The following is a 26,306-nucleotide window of genomic DNA, read 5'->3' on the forward strand; positions in this document are numbered from 1 at the left end:
GGGGGAGACACCACGTGTTGAGAGGATGTATCTGCGGTGAGGAGGTGGTGCGGGGGACTACATTTCCCAGGTGCCGCGCGGGTAGCGGCGGCAGGATGTGGGTTGGGGAAGCGGAAGGTGGTGAGTGGGCTGGCCGGCCGGCTGATGACGGGAGGTCTCGCGCCCCTGTATCCGGGCTCGGCGCGCGACGCTCTTCCTTTGGCGCCGGCGGCTGTTGAAGCGCAGCTTCCATGTGCGCATCGGCCGCTCGCTGAGAGGCCCAGTGAGCGGCGGCCCAGCGACCACAACACCCGCTTGTACAATTTGTTTAAAACGTATTAAAGGAAGGAGGGACTTTAGAAAAAAATCAATTGAACGTCGATTCTCTTCCAGAGCGCGGCAGAGAAACTTCCGATGGATCCGACTAAAATTATCGAGGCCCTGAGGGGGACCATGGACCCGGCGCTGAGGGAGGCGGCTGAGCGACAGCTCAACGAGGTAACAGCGGCCCAGGCCCCGGCTCCTTACAGGTGTCGGTGTGCGTCGAGTTGTGAAATGCCAGAGCTTTGCGGCCAGGCCTCGGCCTGAGCGTCAGTGCCGCGTCCGTTCGGTGGCCGCCTGCTGCCGGCAGACATGTTTCAGTGTTTTGCCTTCCTCACGCCTAAAATCGCACGTAACGGTTCGCGATGTTCTTGGGGCCAATTTAGTGACCTCTAACCCGCAGATTATTGCCTCCTCTCTGCTCATCAGGATAAACTGAATGACTAGTTAGGGCGTCTGTTGAGTTGGTATTTACGCCAGGCTGGTAATGTCGAGCTTTTCTTTATACATCAAGTGGATCGCGAACTTTATGTGTATGTGGTGCGAATGCGGCTACAACATTGGTCCTCGGCCGTAGAAGCACAACCTTCATCTTCCTAATTTGTTAAGCAAATAACATTATGGCTGAAACGTTCAAGTAGAGTTCTTTTGTCAAAGTTTAGAGCCGGTCGTTTTTTTTCTAAAGTGTCTTAGCCTGGTCTATGGCTTCACCTATTGCCCCATCTTCCATCAACCCCTCCCCTCCTTCTTTAACTTGTAACTCTCCTGCGATATGTGGATTTTGCCCTCTGAAGCTTCATGTTTGACAGGAGATTGTAGATCAGGATGCACACCTTCATTTCGAGAAAAGAACGTCCCAGTCTCTGCCACTGATTTGCAAGAGCTCTGGTCCGGTCGACCACAATGTTGATCTGGATGTTGCAGATGTTATGGTGGGGGACTTAAAGGGAAGTGGTAGATAATTCAACCAGTAGCTTGGCACACAGCATTTCTTTACTATAATATTTGAGCAAGCTGGGTTTAAATATTAAATCCATTTGTAAACTGCAGCTTGATGTTAACCAAGCTAGCGGATATATGTAGTGTGTTATCTGCCTGATGGTATTTTCTATGTAATGAAGAATAGCATTGATCTGATATCTATTCTATTATCAATACACTGAGCTCTAATAAATTGTGACGAAGAAAGCTGGAGCATTTTGAGATAATGTATTTGTTTTCGCTTTGCGACTTTTCTCCCATCCGTTCCTGAAGACATTTTATCCTTTCAATGGATTACGACTCTTAAATGCCATCTCCCTTTGGTACTTGTCCAAGCAACTGTTAGTATTGAATACTGTTAGATTATTGTAACATGGGGGTATCTATCACCTGTCAACTAAAGACCTTCACATAGGGACCAGCTATCGTGTGTGAGAAACTTGGCTGGTATTCATCTAAACTTTGGCAATGAGTGCTAGGTTATTGGACCATAGCATCACTGTATGTTGTGTACTATCAGTAAACAGCGGTCAAAGTAGGAGTCCTGGATCTTATCTCAGCTTCTCTTTGCCCTCTGGAACCCCACACTTGATTCATCTTGCCTTTTGATTCTAGTTTGTGCAGAATTGGATTGCTTTTAATTTGTGCTATCAAACTAGGTCCCAGAGTATGATGTTTCAATTTTGAATTAAGTATTTGTTGGAATCTGTTGGGAAGCATACATGTTTGGTGTAACTGCTGTTACTGTTTAGTTTTGATTCACTCAACATAGATTCTGAATCATGGATTCAATGTTTTTATGTGCATTTCAAATCTGTTTGAATATTTGTTAGCACTGATGCCTCAACACCAGGGAACTCGGTTTGATTCTGACCTCGGGTGACTGTGGAGTTTGCACTTTCTCCCCGTGGTGCTCCGGTTTCCTCCCACAGTCCAAAGATGTGCAGGTTAGGTGGGTTGGCGATGCTAAATTTCCCCTTTAGTGTCCACAGATGTGCAGGTTAGGCGGGATTACGGGGATCAAGTGAGGAAGTGGGCCTAGATAAGGTCCTCTTTCAGAAAGTCGGTGCAGACTTAATCAGCCAAAGGCCCACCTTCTGCACTGTAGGTATTCTGTAGTTCTATTTGGAGCTGTTAGGATTTTAGGGCAGACTTGAAACAACCATCAAACCCGTCTTTCTGGTTTGTCATGAACAACTGAATACCTTTTCTAGAACAATGCGAACCTGATTTCTGTTGTCGCTGATTTCAGAAAATATTTTCATATATGGCTACACTGACAGCTACGTGTGCAAGTAAAATCTAAACATAAATGGAACACGTGTGTATTACATAAAGTAAAAATTTGTGAATCAGTCACTGGGAATGATCCTTGTGTAAAATATCGATTAGTAGAAAATGTTTAATAGAAATATCTATGATGTAACAGTGCCTTACCTGTAAGTGAGGCAGTGATACACGATTCACAAACTTTCCCATCACTTGCTAAGCACTGTTTAACTTAGTCACCATATTCTCACGGCGGCTGCAAATTTGCCCTAACCATCCTGTAGACACATTTTTTTAATGTATGACAGTAATTTTAACTTTTCAATTAAATACTTTGGCCAATTACACTCATGATTACCACTGTACCTATATGGGATGCTAGAAACCAAATGTAGTACAGTTGTACCGTGGGTTGAAAAGACATCCCTCCCCACCCACCACTTCCTCAAGTAAAGTCAGTTTGTAATTTAACAGTACTGTATTCTGTGCTAGAAATTTGACAGGTGTCATGCAGGATATTTGGATTACTGAAAATGCATTTTGCAAGAAGTTTATTTATAAAGAACATATTGCTTCTCACTTCAGCTTTATCTTTATTTACTTATTTTTATATAAATTTAGAGTACCAAATAATTGTTTTTCAATTAAAGGGGCAATTTAGCGTGACCAATCCACCTGCGCATCTTGGGGTTGTGGGGGCGAAACCCACGCAAACATGGGAAGAATGTGCAAACTCCACACGGACAGTGGCCCAGGGCCGGGGTCGACAGTGCCGTAAGCAGCAGTGTTAATCACTGTGCCACCATGCCGCCCTTGGTATCTTCATTTAGAACCCCACAGAAATTCCAACATGGTATTCCGATTTTCCATGTCTCATTCCTCTTAAGATCTTTTTTATTTTATTTAGAGTGTCCAATTCAATTTTTCCAATGAAGGGACAATTTAGCGTGACCAATCCACCTACCCTGCACATCTTTTGGCTTGAGGGGGCGAAACCCACGCAAACATGGGGAGAATGTGCAAATGCCACATGGACAGTGACCCAGAGCCGGGATCAAACCTGGGACCTCGGCGCCGTGAGGCAGCAATACTAACCACTGCGCCACTGCTATTCCTCTTGAGATCTATGCGTCCATGGCTATTTGCTCACCCTTTGTCTCTTATGTGGCTTTCTATTTGTGCTTATATGCTTGTCCATGCCTTCTTTTTGAAAATGATCTGCACCAGATATGTTAACTTACACAGGTCTGGGCTGTTGTGCGATTCTAGCATTTTCTGTTTCATTTCCAAACTATATATATTTTGGTCCTGGGCTTGTGCTGGTATAGGGTGCGATGACTATTGATGACATTGTTCCTGATAGCTGTCCAATGACCCCCTACTGAAAAGTATAGGTATCATGTGAAGACAAATTTGGACTTAACTCGAACGTGATCTGAAGTTGAATCGTTTGCTCACACATTACCACTTGATGGTGCACGAGATCTCATTGTTTAACCATCCTCCCTCCAGCAGAGTTAAAACCTTTTTGGAAAAAACTCAATGTGACATTTGAGGATTTTGATTCTAACACTTTGTACAGGCTAAGTTGCCACTGCATTGAGAGAAATTGGAAATTTGAACAGGAAGATTGTGTTGTCTGTTGTTCTTTCGTCCCTGGTTAGGTTCACCACAACATAAACTGATGGAATGAGAATAACTTCTTGGCTGTAGAAGTTCTGCATGAAATTACTTTGAGCAATATCGGTCTAGTCCTTGGGTAGGAATTTGCAACATTCAGGAGTAAACTGCCTCAATTGTAATAGCTAAAATGATAACTGACTTGGAATTTTGAGAGTCATACAAATGTTCTAGCAGCTCCGTATCTCAGATTAAATTTAATGTGTATTAAGGTTATGACATATTGTACGATGGGTTAGGATAGAGGTAGTTTTGCACTCCATCTAGGCATGCTGGGAGCACTCTTGACATCAGTTGATTAAATCACAAATGTTTCTCAGGACGGATTCCCCTTGTCTTATAGTATGAAATTATAATCTGCATTTAAATTTTAAATAGTTGTATCAATCGAATATACAAGTTTAATAGATTTTTATCTTTGTACAATACAGGCCAACAAAGCTGTTACCTTTGTATCGACTCTGCTTCAAATTACAATGTCAGACCAACTGGATTTGCCTGTGAGGCAAGCAGGTAAGTGATTTAATGTCTAAAAATCATGTGCAACAGAGCCCAGGCCATCTTTGAGTTAGACATTCCATATTATTGGGTATATGTTTTCGAGATCCTGGTGTCCATGACGTGCTGTGGACCATCAGCAGAATTGTAATTTCATGGCCTGGCATATCCCTCATTCTACCATTGCTACCAAGCCAGGGGATCAACCTTGGTCCAATGAAGACTGCATGATGGCATGCCAGGAGTAGCACCTAAAAATTACGTGTCAGCCTGGGGAAGTGACGACACAGGATTAGCATGCTAAACAGAGTTCAGCAGCATGAGATAGACAGCTAACCAATCCTGCAATGAACAGATCAGATATATAATAATCTATACACTTTATTATTGTCATAAGTAGGCTTACATTAACACTGCAATGAAGCTACTGTGAAAATCCCCTAGTCGCCATACTCCGGCGCTTGTTCGGGTACACGGAGAATTCAGAATGTCCAATTCACCTAACAAGCACATCTTTCGGGACTTGTGGGAAGAAATGGAAGAACCCGGAGGAAACCCACGCAGATGTGGAGAATGTGCAGACTCCGCACAGATAGTGACTCAAGCGGGAATCGAACCGGGGACCCTGCCGCTGTGAATGAACAGTGCTAATCACTGTGCTACCGTGCCACCCTAGCTCTGCAGTCCTGCCACATCCAGTCATGAATGGTAGTCGACATTTAAACCATAAGACATAGGAGTAGAATTAGGCCACTCGGCCCATCGGGTCTGCTCTGCCATTCAATCATGGCTGATGTTTTTCTCATCCCCATAACCACTGATCCCCTTATTTATCAAGAACCTATCTATCTCTGTCACTCAGTGATTTGGCCTCCACAACCTTCTGCGGCAAAGAGTTTCACAGATTCACCACCCTCTGGCTGAAGAAATTCCTCATCTCTGTTTTGAAGGATCGTCCCTTTAGTCTGAGATTGTGTCCTCTGGTTCCAGTTTTTCCTACAAGTGGAAATATCCTCTCCACATCCACTCTATCCAGGCCTTGCAGTATCCTGTAAGTTTCAATAAGATCCCCCCCCTCATCCTTCTAAACTCCAACGAGTAAAGACCCAGAGTCGTCAACCGTTCCTTGTACGACAAGCTCTTCATTCCAGGGATCATTCTTGTGAATTTCCTCTGGACCCTTTCCAAGGCCAGCACATCCTTCCTTAAACACGGGGCCCAAAACTGCTCACAATAATTAATAATTATATTTATTGTCACAGGTAGGCTTACATTAGCACTGCAATGAAGTTACTGTGAAAACCCTTAGTCGCCACACTCCGGCGCCTGTTCCAAATGGGGTCTGACCAGAGCCTTATACAGCCTCTGAAATACATCCCTGGTCTTGCATTCTAGCCCTCTCGACATGAATGCCAACATTGCATTTGCCTTCCTAACTGCTGACTGAACCTGCACATTGTATTCCATCTGCCACTTCTTTGCTCACTCTTCCAGCCTGTCCCAAGTCCTTCTGCAGCCCCCTGCTTCCTCAATACTACTTGTCTTTCTACAGATCTTTATCATCTGCAAACGCTCATTGGAGGAGGTGGCTTCTCAATAGCCTCATCCTTGATGTGGAAGCCCAGTAAATTGGTGCAAAAGATGAAGCTTAATAATTTGCAACAATCTTCAGCCAGAAGTATCGAATGGATGATCCATCTTGGCCTCCAGTTTTCCCCAGTATCTCAGGTGCTAGTCTTCAACCAATTTGATTAATTTCACGTGAAACAGTTGAAGGCGCTGGATTCTGCAGAGGCTATGTGTCCTGATAATGTTCTGGCAATAGTATTAAAGATTTGTGCTCTAGAACTTGCCGTGCCTCTAGCCAAGCTGTTCCAGTACAGCTACAACACTGGCATCTCCCCATCAATCTGGAAAATTGCCCAAGTCTGTCCTGTACACAAGAAACAGGACAAATCCAAATCTGCCAATTTCTGCCCCATCAGTAAAGTGATGGAAGGGGCCATGGATGATGCGATTCAGCAGCACTTGCTTAGTAATAACCTGATCACTGATGCTCAGTTTGGTTTTGCCAGGATCACTCAGCTCCTGACCTCATTACACCCTTTGTTCAAACATGGACAAAAGAGCTAAACTATAGAAATGAGTGACTGCTCTAGACATCAAAGCAGTATTTGACTGAATATGACATCAAGGATCCCTAGGAAAATTGAAATCCGTAGAATCCCTACAGTGCAGAAGGAGGCTGTTTGGCCATCAAGTCTGCTCTGCATCCCACCCCCCACCCCCAAAAAGAGCACTCTACCTCAGTCCACTCCCCCAGCCTACTCCCCCAGCCTATCCCCATAACCCTGTGCATTGATCATGGCCGATTCACCTAAACTGTACATCTTTAGACTGGGAGGAAACTGGAGAACCCAGAGGAAACCCACGCAGGCACTGGGAGAACTTAGAAACTCCACACAGTCGCCCATGGCCGGAATCAAACCTGGGTCCCTGGTGCTGTGAGGCAGCAGTGCTAATCACTGTGCCACCATGCCATACAATCAGTGGAAATCTGCTGGTTGGAATCATACCTGGCACAAAGGAAGATGGTTGTGGTTGTTGCAGGTAAATCATCACAGTCCCAGGAGATAACAACAGGAGTTCCTCCGGGTACCGTCGTAGGCCCAACCATCTTGAGCTGCTTTATCAGTGACCTTCTTTCCATCATAAAGTAAGAAGTGGAGATGTTTGCTGAGATTGCAGAATGTTCAGCACATTTCGTGACTCATGAGATACTGAAGCAGTCCATGTCCAAAAGCAGTAAGACTGGCACAATATCCAGGCTTGGGCTGAAGTAATGTTCGCACCCCACAAGTGCTGGGTAATGACCATCAGCAACAAGAGAGAATCTAACCCTAACTCATGACATTGAATGGCATTACTATCACTGAATCCCCGCGATCAACATCCTGATGGTTGATCATTAATCGCAACTGAACTAGAAGAGCCATATAAATTCTGTGGCTACAAGAGTAGGTCAGAGGCTAGGAATTCAGCAGTGTATAATTCACCACCTGACTCCCCAAAGCCTGTCCGTCATCTATAGGGCACAAGTTGGGTGTGTGATGGAATACTTTCCAATTGCCTGTATGAGTGTAGCTCGACACCATCCAGGACAAAGCAGCCCGCTTGATTGGCACACTACCCACCACCTTTTCCATCCACTCCCTCCACAACTGGTGCCCAGTGGCAGCAGTGTGTACCATCTGTAAGATGCACTGTAGCAACTCACCCTGGCTCTTTATACAGCACCTTCCAAACCCATGACCGCTACTATCTAGAAGTGCAAGGGCAGATGATGCATAGAAACACCACACCTGCAAATTCTCTTTCAAACCAAAGATCATCCTGACTTGGAAATATATCACCGTTGCTTCGCCTTTGCTGGGTCAAATTCCTGAACTCCCTGCCTAACAGCACTGTGGGTGTCCCTACACAACATAACAGTTCAAGAAGGCAGTTTATCACCGCTTCCTCGTGGGCAGTAAATGCTGGTCCATGTATGATTTAAAAAAAAAAAAAAAAAAGTAATCTGTTTCTGACTAATATCCTTTTCATTGGCGGCTCAGTGGTTAGCACTGCTGCCTACAGCGCTGAGGACCCGGGTTCGATCCCGGTCCTGAGTCACTGTGTTGAGTTTGCACATTCTCCCCGTGTTTGCGTGGGTCTCACTCCCACAGCCCAACGATGTGCAGGGTAGGTGGAATGGCCACGTTAAATTGCCCCTTAATTGGAAAAAAACAATAATTGGGTACTCTGAACTTTAATTTTAAGAAAAATATTCTTTTTGATCTAGTGTGATTATTCACTACCTTTAGTTTTGCATGTTGTGTCATGGAATGGTCAGTAGAAAGAAAGATTGGAAATGTAAAATAATAGTTATTGTGCTTTAAATGTCCTGCATATTCAAAATATGCTCAAACGAGTTCATGGAGAAGAGAGTATTCGTTTTAAACCATTCCACGTCCCACTAGTAAGGTTTTGCTCATTATCCTTCCAAGGATAATGAGCAAATTATCCTTGGAAGTAGAAACCAAAAATCAGATAGCTTTATAAGTTGAAATAAGCATTGATACACTAATTCAGCCAGTAAATATCAGTCACAGCTTTGTTATAATATAATAAATTGCAAAAATAGTACATTTTAATGTTTTAAGTATTGTAATTTGTACCCCCAACTCTTCCCTAGTCCATTTTCTAGTTGTCATTTTACTTTATTTCTCTGAACTGTCTTCTAATTTTTCATTTTGAAAATGACTAGCTGCTTTAAGTTTCTTGCTAATTCTGTGTTCCGTTTGGAGGTGGAAGCTACTTTCTAAGTAGGTATTCTGGGTGGGAAACTCTCTACTTTTTAGTTTATTAAAGGCATGTCATTCTTTGACATTTTTTCTGCAAGGTTCAAAAAGGAAGGGGAAACGGCCTGCTTGAACAGCTGTAGCTGGGTTTGAACAGTGTAGTGAATGACGTAAGCCAAGTTTGGTTCCCAGTCTCTTGAGTTAGCTGGTTCCAACTGGGGTTTGAATTTGGTAACGACAAGTGCATTTGGCCCAGTAGGCCCAAACGGGTGTTTGCTCTGCAAGAGCCTCACGCACCCTTCTTCATCTAACATTTCGTCATATTCCTTTTTTCCTTATATTTATTTAGCTTCCCCTTAAATGTAACTATGCTCGTAACCTCAACTACTCATTGTGGTATCATGTTACCCATTCTAATCCATGTCTGGGTATAGAAGTTTCACTTCAGTGTCCTATTTGGATTTATTAGTGACTATCTTTTGTTAATAGGCCTTAACTCTGTTTTCCTCACCAGTCATCCTTTCATTAACTTGTAGAGAAATATTAACTTTTAGTTCACCCCTTGGTCTTTTTCTAGAGAAAAGAACCTTTGTCTCTTCATCTTCCCTGGATTACCCCCTCAGTTCAGTTGTATCTTCTCTCAGTACCTCTCTCTCTCATTTTAAGGTCAATATGTGTCTTATTTTCCAAGGCAGGTGTGGCCGCCTTATCTTTTGGTGGAAGTTTACTTAACTATTTTGAACTCCAGGTTCCCATTCTGCAAATTCACTAATGTTTTCTTGAATGTTGTCATTCCCTCCTTTTCAGCTGCACCCCCTAATTCAGTGTCATTGTTAATTTTTGAAATTATATACATTGGATTCTCATGTCAAAATCATTTATAGGTCCAGTGTCCAAAATTGGGCACCCTTGGGACTGAGACAGTGCTGTATTTTGGACATGGGACTTGTCGTCAGACTAGCAAACTGAACTTCTGCGTAGAGGCTGGCAGTGATTACTTTAATGGCTATTGCTTGAGCTGTGTGTCGTCGTTGGTGGCTACACTGGGGGGGGGGGGAATCAATTGCGTAAAGGGAGCTTAAAACAGGCATTAGGCCTCATATTGTTGGGTGCAGACAAAAATGCCCATGGTACAGGTTTTTGATGCTTATGCCAAAGATATACTGGCACCTGCCTCAATGTGTGTGCACTGCCTGCTGTGTTGGACATCTGCCATCAGTGACTTAACTATATATCAGAAATGTCTGGACAGTTCTGGTTTTCGGACAGCCAGATTTTCGATCACTTGTATGTACAAATCCCATTTTCCATCTTTGGCCTTTTATACTATGAATGAGCCTTTGACGTTTGTCTGGTGCTTTAACAAATCTATTATGAATGTCCTGATCGTGGGTACAGAATTCGGCCAACTTTTTAACTTGCCTTTTTCTGGGAAATTGTAGGTAAAGTTTGTAAACAAAATCAGAAACATTCAAATACACTGTTAATTTACTCTTGGTTTCATGAATCCCCAGAAAAGTGCATACGACATTAGACTTCATACTGATTCTTTTATATTTAAGTTCATTGTAAGGATCCACATGCTTAAACGTTGCTTTTTTCCGTTATGCTGGCTGCTAGCGTTCTACAGACTATGATTTTAAACTGAACAAACCCAGTCGAATGTGCTATTTGGACTGGTCCAAGGACCCCCCTCGGTACAGTGATGTCATATTTTGATGGACTTGGCTAGCAGCCAGTTAACTCTTTTGGAATCCTGGGACTTGTGGCTTTGATTAGTAGAGAGCTCCAGAAGAATCTCGAAGGAGGAGGGCAGACTCCGTTTTGAGTTTAGTTCTGCTTAATCCTGGAGACAGCAGGGACACATATTTGGACTCTCTATCGGCTAAGGCTGGTGATTAAAGCTCTCTCCAGTCAGCCTGTGAAAGTTTAATTTCTGATTAAAAGGCTGCAAGCAGTCTCTTTTGGCTGCCTGTGAAAGCTTAAACCCTGTGTGAAAGGCTGAGGAACGCCCAGTCTGAGATCGCTGGAGGTCATGACGAAAAGACCCTTTTCTCTCGCGCGCGCGCGCTCTCTCTCTCTCGGTCTGATTACTTTAAATGGAAAAAGGTTCTGTTCAATCTATCCTGTAGATCTTTTATGAATGATTTCGCGCACTAGAAGAGGGTGTCGTAACAGCATTTAGATTGTAAACTTGGATTTTATTTTCAATTAAGCCATACATTATAATACATAAATGAAGTGCATGGATGCTACCGTTAATCATTCTTGTGAGAGCCAAATGGTTGCAGCCTCTAAAACCAGGTATGCCTCTGCAGACTGATGCCATTGACTAGTGTTGGTGCAACGGATGTTGAAAGTGATGTGGACAGAAACTGTTTGCTGGCAGACTACCTTGGATTTATGTAATCTGAGTTTTCCGATGTTTTTGCACTGTAAACTCAGGACATCAGTAACTTTCTTGGTAAGCATCAGGTTCAATTATAATACTTCTTTAAAAATTGGTAGTCCAATTAGTAATGGAACTCAGTAAATTTGGTTCATATTGTGTCTGTATTTGCTGAAGTTTATTTAATGGGAAAGGTATACACTCAATGAGTCCTTTCTAGTTTTTGATGCTGTGGTAATGTAACAATGGATCCTTCAATGTTACAATGAATAAATTGAGACAGACGTTTTGCTTGTGTTCAAATTTTTGTTGCCATTGTTTTTTTTCTCTCCAACTAATTCAGGGGAGCTGTGGTACGGTCAGTTGAATCAGCTGATCCTTCCTCATCTGAAATCAGTGAACTGAACAGATAATTAGAAAGGCACAAAGCAATTTGCATTTATTTAGCAACTTTAAATAGTAAAACATCCCAAGATATGGCAGATAAAAGTTATCAAGACATTTTAACACTAAACCACATAAGGGGATATTAGGGCAGATGATCAAAAGTTAGTTCAAAAAAAGTTTAGTTTGAAGAAGGAAAGCAAGTCTGAGAGATGTAGGAAGGGAACCCAAGAGCTTGGGACCTAGGCAGAAGGGATGGCTACGAATATTGGAGCAACTAAAATTGGGAATGGGCAAGAAGTGTGGACAGGACTTGGTGTGTGTCAGGATGTGGGCAATAAAGTTTTGAGCGTGTCTGAGATGGGAGGCTGATCTGGTGACTATTGGAATAGTCACACCTGGAGGTAAAGGGGTGGCACAGTGGTTAGCACTGCTGCCTCAAGGCGTCGAGGAGCGGTTTCGATCCCAGCCCCGGGTCACTGTCTGTGAAGTTTGCACATTCTCCCTGTGTCTGTGGGTCTCACCCCCACAACCCAAGGTTGTGCAGGGTAGGTGGATTGGCGATGCTAAAACTGCCCCTGAATTGGAATTTTAAAAAAATCTGGAGGTAAAAGGCACGAATGAAGGTTTTAGCATCAAATGAACTGTGGTAATAACCTGACTTAGTGATGGAGTGGATATGTGATCAGAAACTCATTTCATGGTCAGACATGATACCAAGCTAACAGTGGTCTGGTTCCACTTCAGAAAGTTGCCTGGGGAAGGGATGGAGTTGGTGGTTGGGGAACAAGAGTTTGTGGCACAGACTGAAGACTGAACCCAGTGGGTTGTGACTTTGCAATATTTAATTGGAAGACATTTCTGCTCATCCATCTGCATGTCAGATAAGCAGTAATCATCAGAAACAGTGCGGTGATTGAGTCTCGTATTATCTTGATCTGTTTGATCTAGCTACACAAATTCAAAGGCATAAAAACAATTTATCTTGTTTTATTTTATGGTGTAGCTCCTTAAAAAATTTAAAAAAAAAAAAATTCTCCTTTTTCACATTTTCTCCCACATTTACACCCATCAACAATAAACAATAATCAGCAAGATATGTCAATCCCCATAATAACAACGATCCCATCCGCCCACCAACCCCCAAACCTCAGCCCACATGTTTACATAAACAAATGACAAAGGAATCCGGGATTAGCCATAGTTACCCTTAATCTACACAGCCCCCCTTCTCCCCCCCCCCCCCCCCCCTCAACTAATGTTCGATGTTATCCAGTTCTTGAAAGTGCATAATAAATAGTGCCCATGACTTGTAGAACATGGTGTAGCTCCTTATTCAACATACTTAAATTTACCTGAAATCCAGAATTTATAGCATAATTTTAAAAATATATATAAATTTAGAGTACAATTCATTTTTTCCAATTAAGGGGCAATTTAGTGTGGCCAATCCACCTATCCTGCACATCTTTGGGTTGTGGGGGCGAAACCCACGCAAACATGGTGAGAATGTGCAAACTCCACACTGACAGTGACCCAGAGCCGGAATCGTACCTGGGACCTCGGCGCTGTGAGGCTGCAGTGCTAACCCACTGCACCACCGTGCTGTCCGTAGCATAATTTAATGCTGCATCCTGCAGTTAGAATACTGCTAAATATTGAAAAATAGTTCCTCATTTTGATGAGATTATTCCATAAATGTCATTAAATAAGAAGTGGGGACGTTGTGTTTTACCATCTGTGGTTTTAATGGGCTTGATGTTGAGCTTTTCATTGCTTTGAGAGAAAAAGATTGAAGATGGGTCATGTTAAAATTGAAGGAAGTTAATAGAAGGCAAACTGGTTGTGACCACTCAGCTGCTGATATAGTGGGACCTGTTTTGTAAAGATATTTTGAATGAGTTGTGATGTAATAAAATAGCATTTTTCATAAAGGCCTCTGCTTTGAAAGGTGCAGCTGATAGATACCAAGAAGGAAAGCAGAGAGGCAAACATGGGAGTGAATAGAGGAAGCTTGATGCAGAGTTAAACAAAAGCCCTTTGATAGGAAGGTCCAGTTGTTTGAGGAAAAAGTCCACAGGGCAGTTTAGGGAGTAGCGTTAGTAAGATGCAGTCGATCAAAGAGGTGAGGGTGTGTGGCGGGTGGATTGCTGAAAAGAAACTGCGCCAATAATGTAGAGCAGTGACATGTCATGCTGATTTCTGGGAAAGCTGGGGCCACGAGCTGGCTAAGGGGAGGGATGATCTGGAAGAGAAAAACATTTTAGTTCTGAATAAGTTGTAACTTGTGAAAAGATAGATTCAAAAGGAGAGAGCGTTGGGATAGTGAAAGATTTGATTAGTGTTTGAGCTCTAGTGGAATTGCAGTTGGGTGTGTGAAAGAAAGCAGTCTTGACAGCCAACAAGGTGAGCAGTTGCAAGGTTAGAACTCAGTCAAACAAGTCACCAAAGTCGTATACTTCTTCAGGAGAAACTGGGGAGGTTGATGCAATCCAAGACCAGAAACAGGAAGGGTGCTTTTTGTTAACGTCAAGCTTCAAGAAATCTTGATTCCCGTTTATGGTTGTTGCAGTGCTTGTAATTGCAGAAATCACATTTTCTTCACCGACTACCACTAGAAATGTAGCTACTTTCTGCATTGAGATAGTGGTATTTTTGGCAGATATGATGTGTTTTCAAAATATTTTCTCCCATTACTCTTCTAAGGATGTCACATCTTGCAAGGGTACAGTTTATGGCACTGGCATTCTTAGTACCTCATCTAGACGTCCACTATTGTGAGAACGTTGACCTTAATTTTAGCAAGCTGTTTGATTATAAGATAGCAAAATTGCCTGATGCTGCCCTTGTCCAATATCTATTTTCCAGCAGAGATACCTGGGTAGTGATCAGTTCACTGATTTTTTAAAAATTCTATAGCTGAGTTCAGATTGGTTCAGTCTTGAGGTTACAGCAATAGTTGTATGTTGTGGATAGTTTGTATTTCCCCATTGAATACAATTCTAAAATATATGGGTGCTTAAATTACCTAAACTGTATCATATTTAACTTTTGGGGATCTAAAAGTCACCAGGTTTAATCAAGAGAATTCCTGAAGATCAACTAGAAATTGCAACTTCATTTTGAGTACAAACTATTGTATTCAGCCACCTTGTGGTTTCAGTATTGGCCTATGCAAGCACTTCCAACTTGGGAGTTTCTTGTACAGTGAGAAAATTGGACTTGCTTTATCCATTATCAGTTTTAAATCTATGTGCCTTCTCTGATTCAGAGGTGTCATTCATTCACTGCCTGATGTATGCTTGCATGACTGCATAACCGTGGGCATATCAGTAATATCCCCCAATGAACTGGGCTATTATGAGTTTAGCATGGCTGCTTCTTCAATCTCTTAAGGTAAACTGAATACCTACATTGTGAAATGAAACTTGATATAAATTGAGCTGCTTTGATTTACAGCAAGATGAATATACAGGACAGCAATTATCTTGTAACTTGTTTGTTTTCAAAACTACAACTTCAAAATAGTGAATAAAATAGCCCCAAAACTTTCCCACATTGGTGGTTTGTCATCTTTGATTTATGTAAGATAAGTCCTGACTGCTTTCCTGCACTCTAACCTTCTTGGAATGATTGAATCATAAAAACTTATAAGACTGAAGGAGGCCATTTGGCCTAATATGCATGTGCTGGCTTTTGTAAAACAGCTGTCTTGCATAACCCTAGATTCCTGTCCGTAACAGTAAGTTCCCCATCCTCCAGTAGATGCCCTGTTCCTATTTGAAATTATTTATGAAATCATCCCTCTCTACCGTTGCAAGTTGAGCATTCCAGATTCTGACTACTTTAAATGGAAAAAGGTTCTCCCCGATCTATCTTGTAGACAGAGGCTGATATAGCACAGTGGGCTAAACAGCTGGCTTGTAATGCAGAACAATGCCAGCAGCGCGGGTTCAATTCCCGTACTGGCTCCCCGAACAGGTGCCAGAATGTGGCGACTAGGGGCTTTTCACAGTAACTTCATTGAAACCTAATTGCGACAATAAGCTATTATTATTATTAGATCTTTTATGAATGATTTCAAATACATGACTGCTTGCCAGAGGGGCTAGTTTTTCCCTATTATTCTGTCAAAGACTCATGTTGAAAATCTCCTTTGCAATGATAGCAATCCTACCATTTCCAATCTCCTCACAACTGAGTGATCTTCCCTCCTCCCGGTAATATCTGCACCTTTTCTAATGCCATTACATCTTTCCGGATGTGTGATGCCCATATTTGGACACAATATCCTGGCTGAGGCTTAACCGGTGGTTTTGGCATGATCTCTTTTTTTTTTGCTTTTGTATTTCTGAAGTCATTGCTTCCTGCTCTGTAGGTTGTTATATTTCCCACTGTTTACAACCATTAAAGAGGTTGAAGGTTTTCTTTCACACTACAAGAAATGTTGAGACAGTCCAATGATTTGTGTAATGTTAAAAGTCTATGGGGATATGTCAATGTGACTATTTCTTTAAAAAACCTGAACGAATGCTCTGTTTTTGTCAACCCAGTGTTAAATGTATCTTTTTCCAAATCCCCTCTCAAAATCAAAGATCGAAACACGCTTTAATGTGATACCACAAGAATGAATAAATAAAATGGATATTTGTGTGCACCATCTTCAAAATTAATTTGGTGCTGTTTTGTTGAGAGGAAGATATTCATGGTGTCTGTCACACCATCTTCAAAATTAATTTTGTTCTGTTTTGTTGAGAGGAAGATGTGTTGTATTCATGGAAGATTAATCAGACCCAAAATCATTTTTGCAGAATGCATAAGCCATCCAATTCTACCCTTGCTCTCTGCTCCGAATGATGCTCTTTATTAGAATAATCTTGATTAGTGTCACAAGTAGGCTTACATTAACACTGCAATGAAGTTACTGTGAAAATCCTCTAGTCGCCAAACTCCGGCGCCTGTTTGGGTACACTGAGGGAGAATTCAGAATGTCGAATTCACCTAACAAGCATGTCTTTTGGGACTTGTGGGAGGAAACCGGAGCACCCGGAAGAAACCACGCAGACATGGGAGAAAGTGCAGACTCCGCACAGACAGTAACCCTAGCTGGGAGTCGAACCCAGGTCCCAAGCACTGTGAAGCAACAGTGCTAACCTCTGTGCTGCCTGTGGTGGTGGTAATAGTGATGCAATTGTTCTCTGTCCTTAATTAGGAAGGAGGAAATTGGTACATGATTTCTGCTCTTGTCAGTTCCTATTGGGATTGTATTTGTGGGCATTGGGTGAAAATGTGATTGCTGTGATACACTGACATTGAGTAGTTGGGGTTCCCTTTTAATTATATCGCAAGTGAATAATTAATACTTGGAACAAGGTACTGGAAGGTGACGGCCATTATTGGAAATATGCCTAAGTAACAACATGGGAAAGTCAATTTGAAGGAATCCCTTTACTCTATCGATCATGCATTTCCAAGTCAGAGAAGGCTTTTGATTTCTCCCCCCATTCTGTTTTTATTGACATATCCTAACTTGGTCCTTTGCAATTAATACATTCTTTAAAAAGAATAGAATTTTTGCTCTGATTAGTTTAGTTCCTGCTTAATAAATCCACATTTAGAGACGTCTCAATTTTCAAATAGTTTCAACAGTGTTGTGTTGGAAAACTGATTTGCTTTTTGCCATGGCCAGAGATGAAACTCATATCATGCCTCAGTGCAGAAGGAGACCATTTGGCCCATTGAGTCTGCACTGACCCTCCGAAACAGAACCCTGCCAATGTCCACTCCCCATCCATTCCGCCCTAGGCCTGTTACCTCACCTGCACATCCTTGGACAGTAAGGGATAAATTAGCATGACCAATCCACCTGCACATCTTTGGACTGTGGTAGGAAACGGGAGCACCTGGGGGAAACCAATGCAGAAATGGGGAGAACATAGAAGCTCCACACAGACAGTCACCCAAGGCCAGAATTGAACCGAGGTCCCTGGCGCTGTGAGACAGCAGTGCTAACCACCGTGCCATCCTGCAATTATCTTTGTCCTTTTGTGCCAAATTAAACTGCTGCTTGACCAAGTGATCATTATGCTTGCATGATTCTTTGGTGGTGAGTGTCTGCAGAAAATTGAGGGTCATTATAGGTGAACCTATCTTGTCATCTCTCACTTTTAAGGGTGGAAACCCAGGATTTGGTGTCTCTCCCCGAAGCTTGAGGCATCACAGCCCATTATTGCATTTCTGCTGCCGAAGCTGAGAGCTGGTTCAATACAAATGGAGATGACGCCTTGCACCATCTTAGTTTGTGTGTCCTGGTGATCATTGCATAAAATTCAGTGGTACAATAAATGCTCATCTTCACCTTTGATGTGATGCTGATTCATATAAAATTGATTTGAGGGGACAATGGCTTGGTAATGGTGGCAAATGTGTGTGGGTGGTGTGTGTTTGTGTAACAATCTTCACACTAGCAGTGTTTGAGGATACAGTGCTCCCATTAAGAGTCACTTGCACATTTTACTTTTATGGCTATTGCCTTGTCTTTAGCATTGCGTGTGTTGGTTTCCACATTAAATCATCTTTTTTTTTAAATAATATTTTATTGAAAATTTTTGGTCAACCAACACAGTACATTGTGCATCTTTTACACAACATTGTAACAATACAGATAATAATGACCTTTTTAAATTTAAACAAAAACAACAACAAATAAATAAATATTAAATAACAAAAAAAATAAATAAATAAAAGCTAGCCCTAATTGGCAACTGCCTTGTCTCAGACCACACCCCCCCCCCCCCCCCACCCCCCCAAGTCCTGGGCCGCTGCTGCTGCCTTCTTTGTTCTCCCCTATCTATCTTTCCGCAAGATATTCGACGAACGGTTGCCACCGCCTAGTAAACCCTTGAGCCGACCCCCTTAGGACGAACTTAATCCGCTCCAACTTTATGAACCCCGCTATATCATTTATCCAGGTCTCCACCCCCGGGGGCTTGGCTTCTTTCCACATTAGCAATATTCTGCGCCGGGCTACTAGGGACGCAAAGGCCAAAACATCGGCCTCTTTCGCCTCCTGCACTCCCGGCTCTTGTGCAACCCCAAATATAGCCAACCCCCAGCTTGGTTCGACCCGGACTCCTACTACTTTCGAAAGCACCTTTGTCACCCCCATCCAAAACCCCTGTAGTGCCGGGCATGACCAAAACATATGGGTATGATTCGCTGGGCTTCTCGAGCACCTCGCACACCTATCCTCCACCCCAAAAAATTTACTGAGCCGTGTTCCAGTCATATGTGCCCTGTGTAATACCTTGAACTGAATCAGGCTTAGCCTGGCGCACGAGGACGACGAGTTTACCCTGTTTAGGGCATCTGCCCACATCCCCTCCTCAATCTCCTCCCCTAGCTCTTCTTCCCATTTCCCTTTTAGTTCGTCCATCATAGTCTCCCCTTCGTCTCTCATTTCCCTATATATATCCGACACCTTACCGTCCCCCACCCATTTCTTTGAGATGACTCTGTCCTGCACCTCTTGTGTCGGGAGCTGCGGGAATTCCCTCACCTGTTGCCTCGCAAAAGCCCTCAATTGCATGTACCTGAATGCATTCCCTTGGGGCAACCCATATTTCTCGGTCAGCGCTCCCAGACTCGCAAACTTCCCATCCACAAATAGATCTTTCAATTGCGTTATACCTGCTCTTTGCCACATTCCATATCCCCCATCCATTCCCCCCGGGGCAAACCTATGGTTGTTTCTTATCGGGGACCCCCCCAGTGCTCCGGTCTTTCCCCTATGTCGTCTCCACTGTCCCCAAATCTTCAGTGTAGCTACCACCACCGGACTCGTGGTATAGTTCCTTGGTGAGAACGGCAATGGGGCTGTCACCATAGCCTGCAGGCTGGTCCCCCTACAGGACGCCCTCTCTAATCTCTTCCACGCCGCTCCTTCCTCCTCTCCCATCCACTTACTCACCATTGAAATATTAGCGGCCCAATAATACTCACTTAGGCTCGGTAGTGCCAGCCCCCCCCTATCCCTACTACGCTGTAAGAATCCCTTCCTCACTCTTGGAGTCTTCCCGGCCCAAACAAAACCCATGATACTCTTTTCTATCCTTTTGAAAAAAGCCTTCGTGATCACCACCGGGAGACACTGAAACACAAAGAGGAATCTCGGGAGGACCACCATCTTAACCGCCTGCACCCTCCCTGCCATTGACAATGCTACCATATCCCATCTCTTGAAATCTTCCTCCATCTGTTCCACCAACCGCGTCAAATTTAGCCTGTGCAATGTGCCCCAATTCTTAGCTATCTGGATCCCCAGGTAACGAAAGTCTCTTGTTACCTTCCTCAACGGTAGGTCTTCTATTTCCCTACTCTGCTCCCCTGGATGCACCACAAACAGCTCACTCTTCCCCATGTTCAATTTATACCCTGAAAAATCCCCAAACTCCCCAAGTATCCGCATTATTTCTGGCATCCCCTCCGCTGGATCCACCACATATAGTAGCAGATCATCCGCATATAAAGATACCCGGTGTTCTTCTCCTCCCCTAAGTATTCCCCTCCATCCCTTGGAACCTCTCAGCGCTATCACCAGGGGCTCAATCGCCAGTGCAAACAGTAATGGGGACAGAGGACATCCCTGCCTTGTCCCTCTATGGAGCCGAAAATATGCCGATCTCCGTCCATTCGTGACCACACTCGCCACTGGGGCCCTATACAACAGCTGCACCCATCTAACATACCCCTCTCCGAACATAAATCTCCTCAACACCTCCCACAGATAATCCCACTCCACTCTATCAAATGCTTTCTCGGCATCCATCGGCACTACTATCTCCGTTTCACCCTCTGGTGGGGCCATCATCATTACCCCTAACAACCTCCGTATGTTCGTGTTCAGCTGTCTCCCCTTCACAAACCCAGTTTGGTCCTCATGAACCACCCCCGGGACCCATTCCTCTATTCTCATTGCCATTACCTTGGCCAAGACCTTGGCATCTACATTGAGGAGGGAGATTGGTCTGTAGGACTCGCATTGTAGCGGATCCTTTTCCTTCTTTAAAAGAAGCGATATCGTTGCTTCTGACATAGTTGGGGGCAGTTGTCCCCTTTCCTTTGCCTCGTTAAAGGTCCTCGTCAGTAGCGGGGCGAGCAAGTCCAAATATTTTCTGTAAAATTCAACTGGGAATCCGTCCGGTCCCGGAGCCTTTCCCGTCTGCATGTTCCTAATTCCTTTCACCACTTCTTCTACCGTGATCTGTGCTCCCAATCCCATCCTTTCCTGCTCTTCCACCTTGGGAATTTCCAGCCGATCCAAAAACTCCATCATTCTCTCCCTCCCATCCGGGGGTTGAGCTTCATACAATTTTTTATAAAATGTCTTAAACACTTCATTCATCTCTCCGCTCCCCGCTCCGTCTCTCCATCTTCGTCTCTCACCCCCCCTATTTCCCTCGCTGCTCCCCTTTTCCTCAATTGGTGTGCCAGCAATCTGCTCGCCTTCTCTCCATATTCATACTGTACACCCTGCGCCTTCCTCCATTGTGCCTCTGCAGTGCCTGTGGTCAGCAAGTCAAATTCCACATGCAGCCTTTGCCTTTCCCTATACAGTCCCTCCTCCGGTGCTTCCGCATACTGTCTGTCCACCCTCAAAAGTTCTTGCAACAACCGCTCCCGTTCCTCACTCTCCTGCTTCCCTTTATGTGTCCTTATTGATATCAGCTCCCCCCTAACCACTGCCTTCAACGCCTCCCAGACCACTCCCACCTGAACCTCCCCATTGTCATTGAGTTCCAAGTACTTTTCAATGCATCCCCTCACCCTTAACACACCCCCTCATCCGCCATTAGTCCCATGTCCATTCTCCAGGGTGGACGCCCTCTTGTTTCCTCCCCTATCTCCAAGTCTACCCAGTGTGGGGCATGATCCGAAATGGCTATAGCCGTATATTCCGTTCCCCTCACCCTCGGGATCAATGCCCTACCCAACACAAAAAAGTCTATGCGTGAATAGACTTTATGGACATGGGAGAAAAACGAGAACTCCTTACTCCTAGGTCTACTGAATCTCCACGGGTCCACCCCTCCCATCTGCTCCATAAAATCCTTAAGCACCTTGGCTGCTGCCGGCCTCCTACCAGTCTTGGACTTCGACCTATCCAGCCTTGGTTCCAACACCGTGTTAAAGTCTCCCCCCATTATCAGCTTTCCGGTCTCTAGGTCTGGGATGCGTCCTAGCATTCGCCTCATAAAATTGGCATCGTCCCAATTCGGGGCATACACGTTTACCAACACCACCATCTCTCCCTGTAATTTGCCACTCACCATCACGTATCTGCCCCCGTTATCCGCCACTATAGTCTTTGCCTCGAACATTACCCACTTCCCCACTAATATAGCCACCCCCCTGTTTTTCGCATCCAGCCCCGAATGGAACACCTGCCCCACCCATCCTTTGCGCAGCCTAACCTGGTCTATCAGTTTCAGGTGCGTTTCCTGTAACATAGCCACATCTGCTTTAAGTTTCTTAAGGTGTGCGAGTACTCGTGCCCTCTTTATCGGCCCGTTAAGCCCCCTCACGTTCCACGTGATCAGCCGAGTTGGGGGGCTTCCCACCCCCCCCCCCCTTTGCCGGTTAGCCATCATCTTTTTCCAGCTTCTCGCCCAGTTCCCACGCAGCTGTATTTCTCCCAGACGGTGCCCCCCCGCCCATCCTTTCCCGTACCCAGTCCCCCCTTTCCCCAGCAGCAGCAACCCAGTAATTCCCCCCTCCTCCCCCCCCCCCCCCCCCCCCCCCGCTAGACCCCCCGCTAGCGTAATTACTCCCCCCATGTTGCTCCCAGAAATCAGCAAACTCTGGTTGACCTCGGCTTCCCCCCCCGTGATCACGGCTCGCCCCGTGCGGCGCCCCCTCCTTCCTGCTTCTCTATTCCCGCCATAATTATCATAGCACGGGAACCAAGCCCGCGCCTCTCCCTCGGCCCCGCCTCCCATGGCCAACGCCCCATCTCCTCTCCCTCCCCACCTCCCCCCATCACCACCTGTGGGAGAAAGAAAAGTTACCATACCGCAGGATTAATCATACAATCCCTCTTCGACCCCCCCCCCCCCACTCGTCCCACCACTTTGTCCAAACGTTCATTTTCGTAGTCCAATCATTCCAATTTTTCTTCTACAATAAAAGTCCACGCTTCATCCGCCGTCTCAAAGTAGTGGTGCCTCCCTTGATATGTGACCCACAGTCTTGCCGGTTGCAGCATTCCAAACTTTATCTTTTTTTTGTGAAGTACCGCTTTGGCCCGATTAAAGCTCGCCCTCCTTCTCGCCACCTCCGCACTCCAATCTTGATAAACGCGGATCACCGCGTTCTCCCATTTACTACACCGAGTTTTCTTCGCCCATCTAAGGACCATTTCTCTATCCTTAAAACGGAGAAATCTCACCACTATGGCTCTGGGAGCTTCTCCTGCTCTCGATCCTCGCACCATAACTCTGTATGCTCCCTCCACCTCCAACGGACCCGTCGGGGCCTCCACTCCCATTAACGAGTGCAGCATCGTGCTCACATATGCCCCGACGTCCGCCCCCTCCACACCTTCAGGAAGGCCAAGAATCCTCAAGTTGTTCCTCCTTGCGTTATTTTCCAGTGCCTCCAACCTCTCCACAGATCGTTTCTGGTGTGCCTCCTGTATCTCCGACTTCACCACCAGGCCCTGTATATCGTTTTCATTCTCTGCTGCTTTCGCCTTCACGACCCGAAGCTCCTGCTCCTGGGTCTTTTGTTCCTCTTTCAGCCCTTCAATCGCCTGTAATATCGGGGCCAACAACTCTTTCTTCATTTCCTTTTTTATCTCCTCCACGCAGCGTTTCAAAAACTCTTGTTGTTCAGGGCCCCATATGAAACTGCCACCTTCCGACGCCATCTTGGTTTCTGCTTGCCTTCCTTGCCGTTGTTGCAAAGGATCCGCTGCAATCCGGCCACTTTCCTCTCCTTTTTCCATCCGTGTCCAGGGGGAACACCCTTCTGGTTTACCGCACGGTGTTTTCAGCCGTTAAAATTGCCGTTGGGGCTCCTATCAAGAGCCCAAAAGTCCGTTTCACAGGGAGCTGCCGAAACGTGCGACTCAGCTGGTCATCGCCGCACCCGGAAGTCATCCACATTAAATCATCTTAACATTTTGTCTTGGCTGTTAAGTTTTTCGTGGAGGCAAACTGGCCTCCAAAATAGTCACTGACAATTGATAAATTATCCCTGTTGGTTGGCCTTTAAATTTAAAAAAAGTTAAATTCTTCCTGTTCACCTGCAGAGGGAACAGGAATCAGGGGCTGTTTGGCACGGAGCTAAATCGCTGGCTTTGAAAGCAAACCAAGGCAGGCCAGCAGCACGGTTCAATTCCCGTAACAGCCTCCCTGAACAGGTGCCGGAATGTGGCGACTAGGGGCTTTTCACCGTAATTTCATTGAAGCCTACTTGTGACAATAAGCGATTTTCATTTCATTCGGAGGGACCAGCTGTAAGGTATTTTTAATGAGTTAATATTTCAAGTTAGTTACTACCTTGATCATGAAATTATTTGTTTCGGGCTTTTTAGTGTTCTGCAGTTGTGTTTTAGTTACGTAGAAATACATGGAATTTTACAGCGGGGAAACAGACTTTTCCAGTTGAGGAATGTTTTGAGATTTTCTTTCCTTATTTATGAAGTTGTAAATAAACTCATCAAGCTTCAGATACTGTGAATACCAGAAATGGAATTTGAGGAAGGGAAGTGCAGGTCTTTATAACTGTCTTTTGCTGCTGCAAGCAAGGGTCAAGTATATTCTCCTGAGCTTCATGATCTAATTTTTGATACAAAATTCTGATACCTGCTGTTCAGAATGCTGACTCTAGACACACGGAACTGGACTTTGCTGTAAAATGAATGATGTAACTACTGGGCGGCAAATGTGGAGAAAGTGCGGAGCTGGGTCAGAGGGGTTGATTCTCAGTGGGTCAGAATGGAGGAGAGTTTGTGCAGGGGGTCGGGGCTGAAGGCACTTGCAACAGCGCCGCTCCAGATAGCTCCGGGGAAATATTCAGGGAGTCCGGTAATAATAGCTTCATTGAAAATCTGGAGGCAGTTTTGCCAACACTTCGGGTTGGGTTTAGGGTCAAGGGAAATGCCGATTCGGGGGAACGACAGATTTGAGCCAGGGAGGTGGGATGGAAGATTTCAGAAATGGGAAGAGACGAGGATTAAGACGCTAAAAGATTTGTTTCTTCGGGGTCGGTTTGCAGGATTGAGGGAGCTGGAAGCGAAGTATGGGCTAGAGCAGGGAGAAGAGTTTAGGTACATGCAGGTTCGGGATTTTGCCAGGGAGGAGATACAGAGCTTCCCAGAGGAACCGGCCTCCACATTGCTGGAGGAGGTGTTGACGACAAGGGGACTGGAGAAGGGGGCAGTGTCAGCGGTGTACGGAGCTATTCTGGAAGAGGATAAGGCACCACTAGAAGCGATCAAAGCAAAGTGGGAGGAAGAGCTGGGAGAGGTTATAGAGGAGGGGGTCTGGTGTGAGATGCTCCGGAGAGTGAATGCCTCCACCTCATGTGCGAGGTTGGGGCTGATACAGCTGAAGGTGGTATATAAAGCGGACCTCACGAGGGTGAGGATGAGCCGATTTTTTTTGAAGGAGTAGAGGATGTGTGTGAGCGATGCGGGGGGGGGGGCCGTGAATCACGTTCATATGTTTTGGTCCTGACCAAAGCTAGGGGAGTACTGGAAGGAGGTGCTCAGGGTAATTTCCAAGGTGGTGCATGTGAAACTGGACCCGGGTCCCCAGGAGGCCATATTCGGGGTGTTGGACCAGCCAGGGTTGGAAACGGGAGCGGAGGCAGATATCATAGCCTTCGCCTTGTTGATCGTCCGAAGGCGGATCCTGCTGGGATGGAGAGCAGCCTCTCCACCCAATGCCCTGGCGTGGCAGGGGGACCTGTTGGAATACTTGACCCGTGAGAAGGTTAAGTTTGAACTGAGGGGAAGCTCGGAGGGGTTCTACAAGTCATGGGCACTATTTATAAGACACTTTCAAGAACTGGATAACATCGAACATTAGTTTTGGGGGGGGGGGGGGGGGTAGATTAAGGGTGACTGTGGGTAATCCCTGATTCCTTTTTGTCATTTGTTTATGTAAACATGCGGGCTGATGTTTGGGGGTGGTGGGTGGGTGGGATCGTTGTTCTGGGGATTGACATATCTTGCTGATTATTGTTGATGGGTGTAAATGCGGGAGAAAATGTGAAAAAGGAGGAGAATAAAAATATTTATTTTTCAAAAATTAATGATGAAACTAACAGCATTCACTTGTGTCTATTGGTCAGGAAATACCAGCGACTGCACATGCATAGTTAATGGCAGAAGTAAGGAAGTTGCACTGCTGTAATTTTTTTTTTTTTTTTTTTTTATAAATGTTTTATTGAAAATTTTT

General features: G+C 44.8%; 1 protein-coding gene across 3 annotated transcripts in view; it reads left to right on the forward strand.

Annotated features, from left to right (window-relative positions):
* The first annotated feature begins 184 nt into the window (after positions 1–184).
* ipo7 (importin 7) overlaps positions 185–26,306 on the forward strand; it is a 111,793-nt gene continuing 85,671 nt past the window's right edge. For all 3 annotated transcript variants that reach the window (XM_072466515.1, XM_072466516.1, XM_072466517.1), the window contains exons 1-2: positions 185–477; positions 4,662–4,743. In XM_072466515.1, coding sequence (XP_072322616.1) covers positions 394–477; positions 4,662–4,743 — 166 coding nt within the window. In that variant the 5' untranslated portion in view covers positions 185–393. The remainder of the gene's footprint in view (positions 478–4,661; positions 4,744–26,306) is intronic.

The sequence above is a fragment of the Scyliorhinus torazame genome, chromosome 10 (genome assembly GCF_047496885.1).
Source record: "Scyliorhinus torazame isolate Kashiwa2021f chromosome 10, sScyTor2.1, whole genome shotgun sequence".
Classification (NCBI taxonomy): Eukaryota; Metazoa; Chordata; class Chondrichthyes; order Carcharhiniformes; family Scyliorhinidae; genus Scyliorhinus; species Scyliorhinus torazame.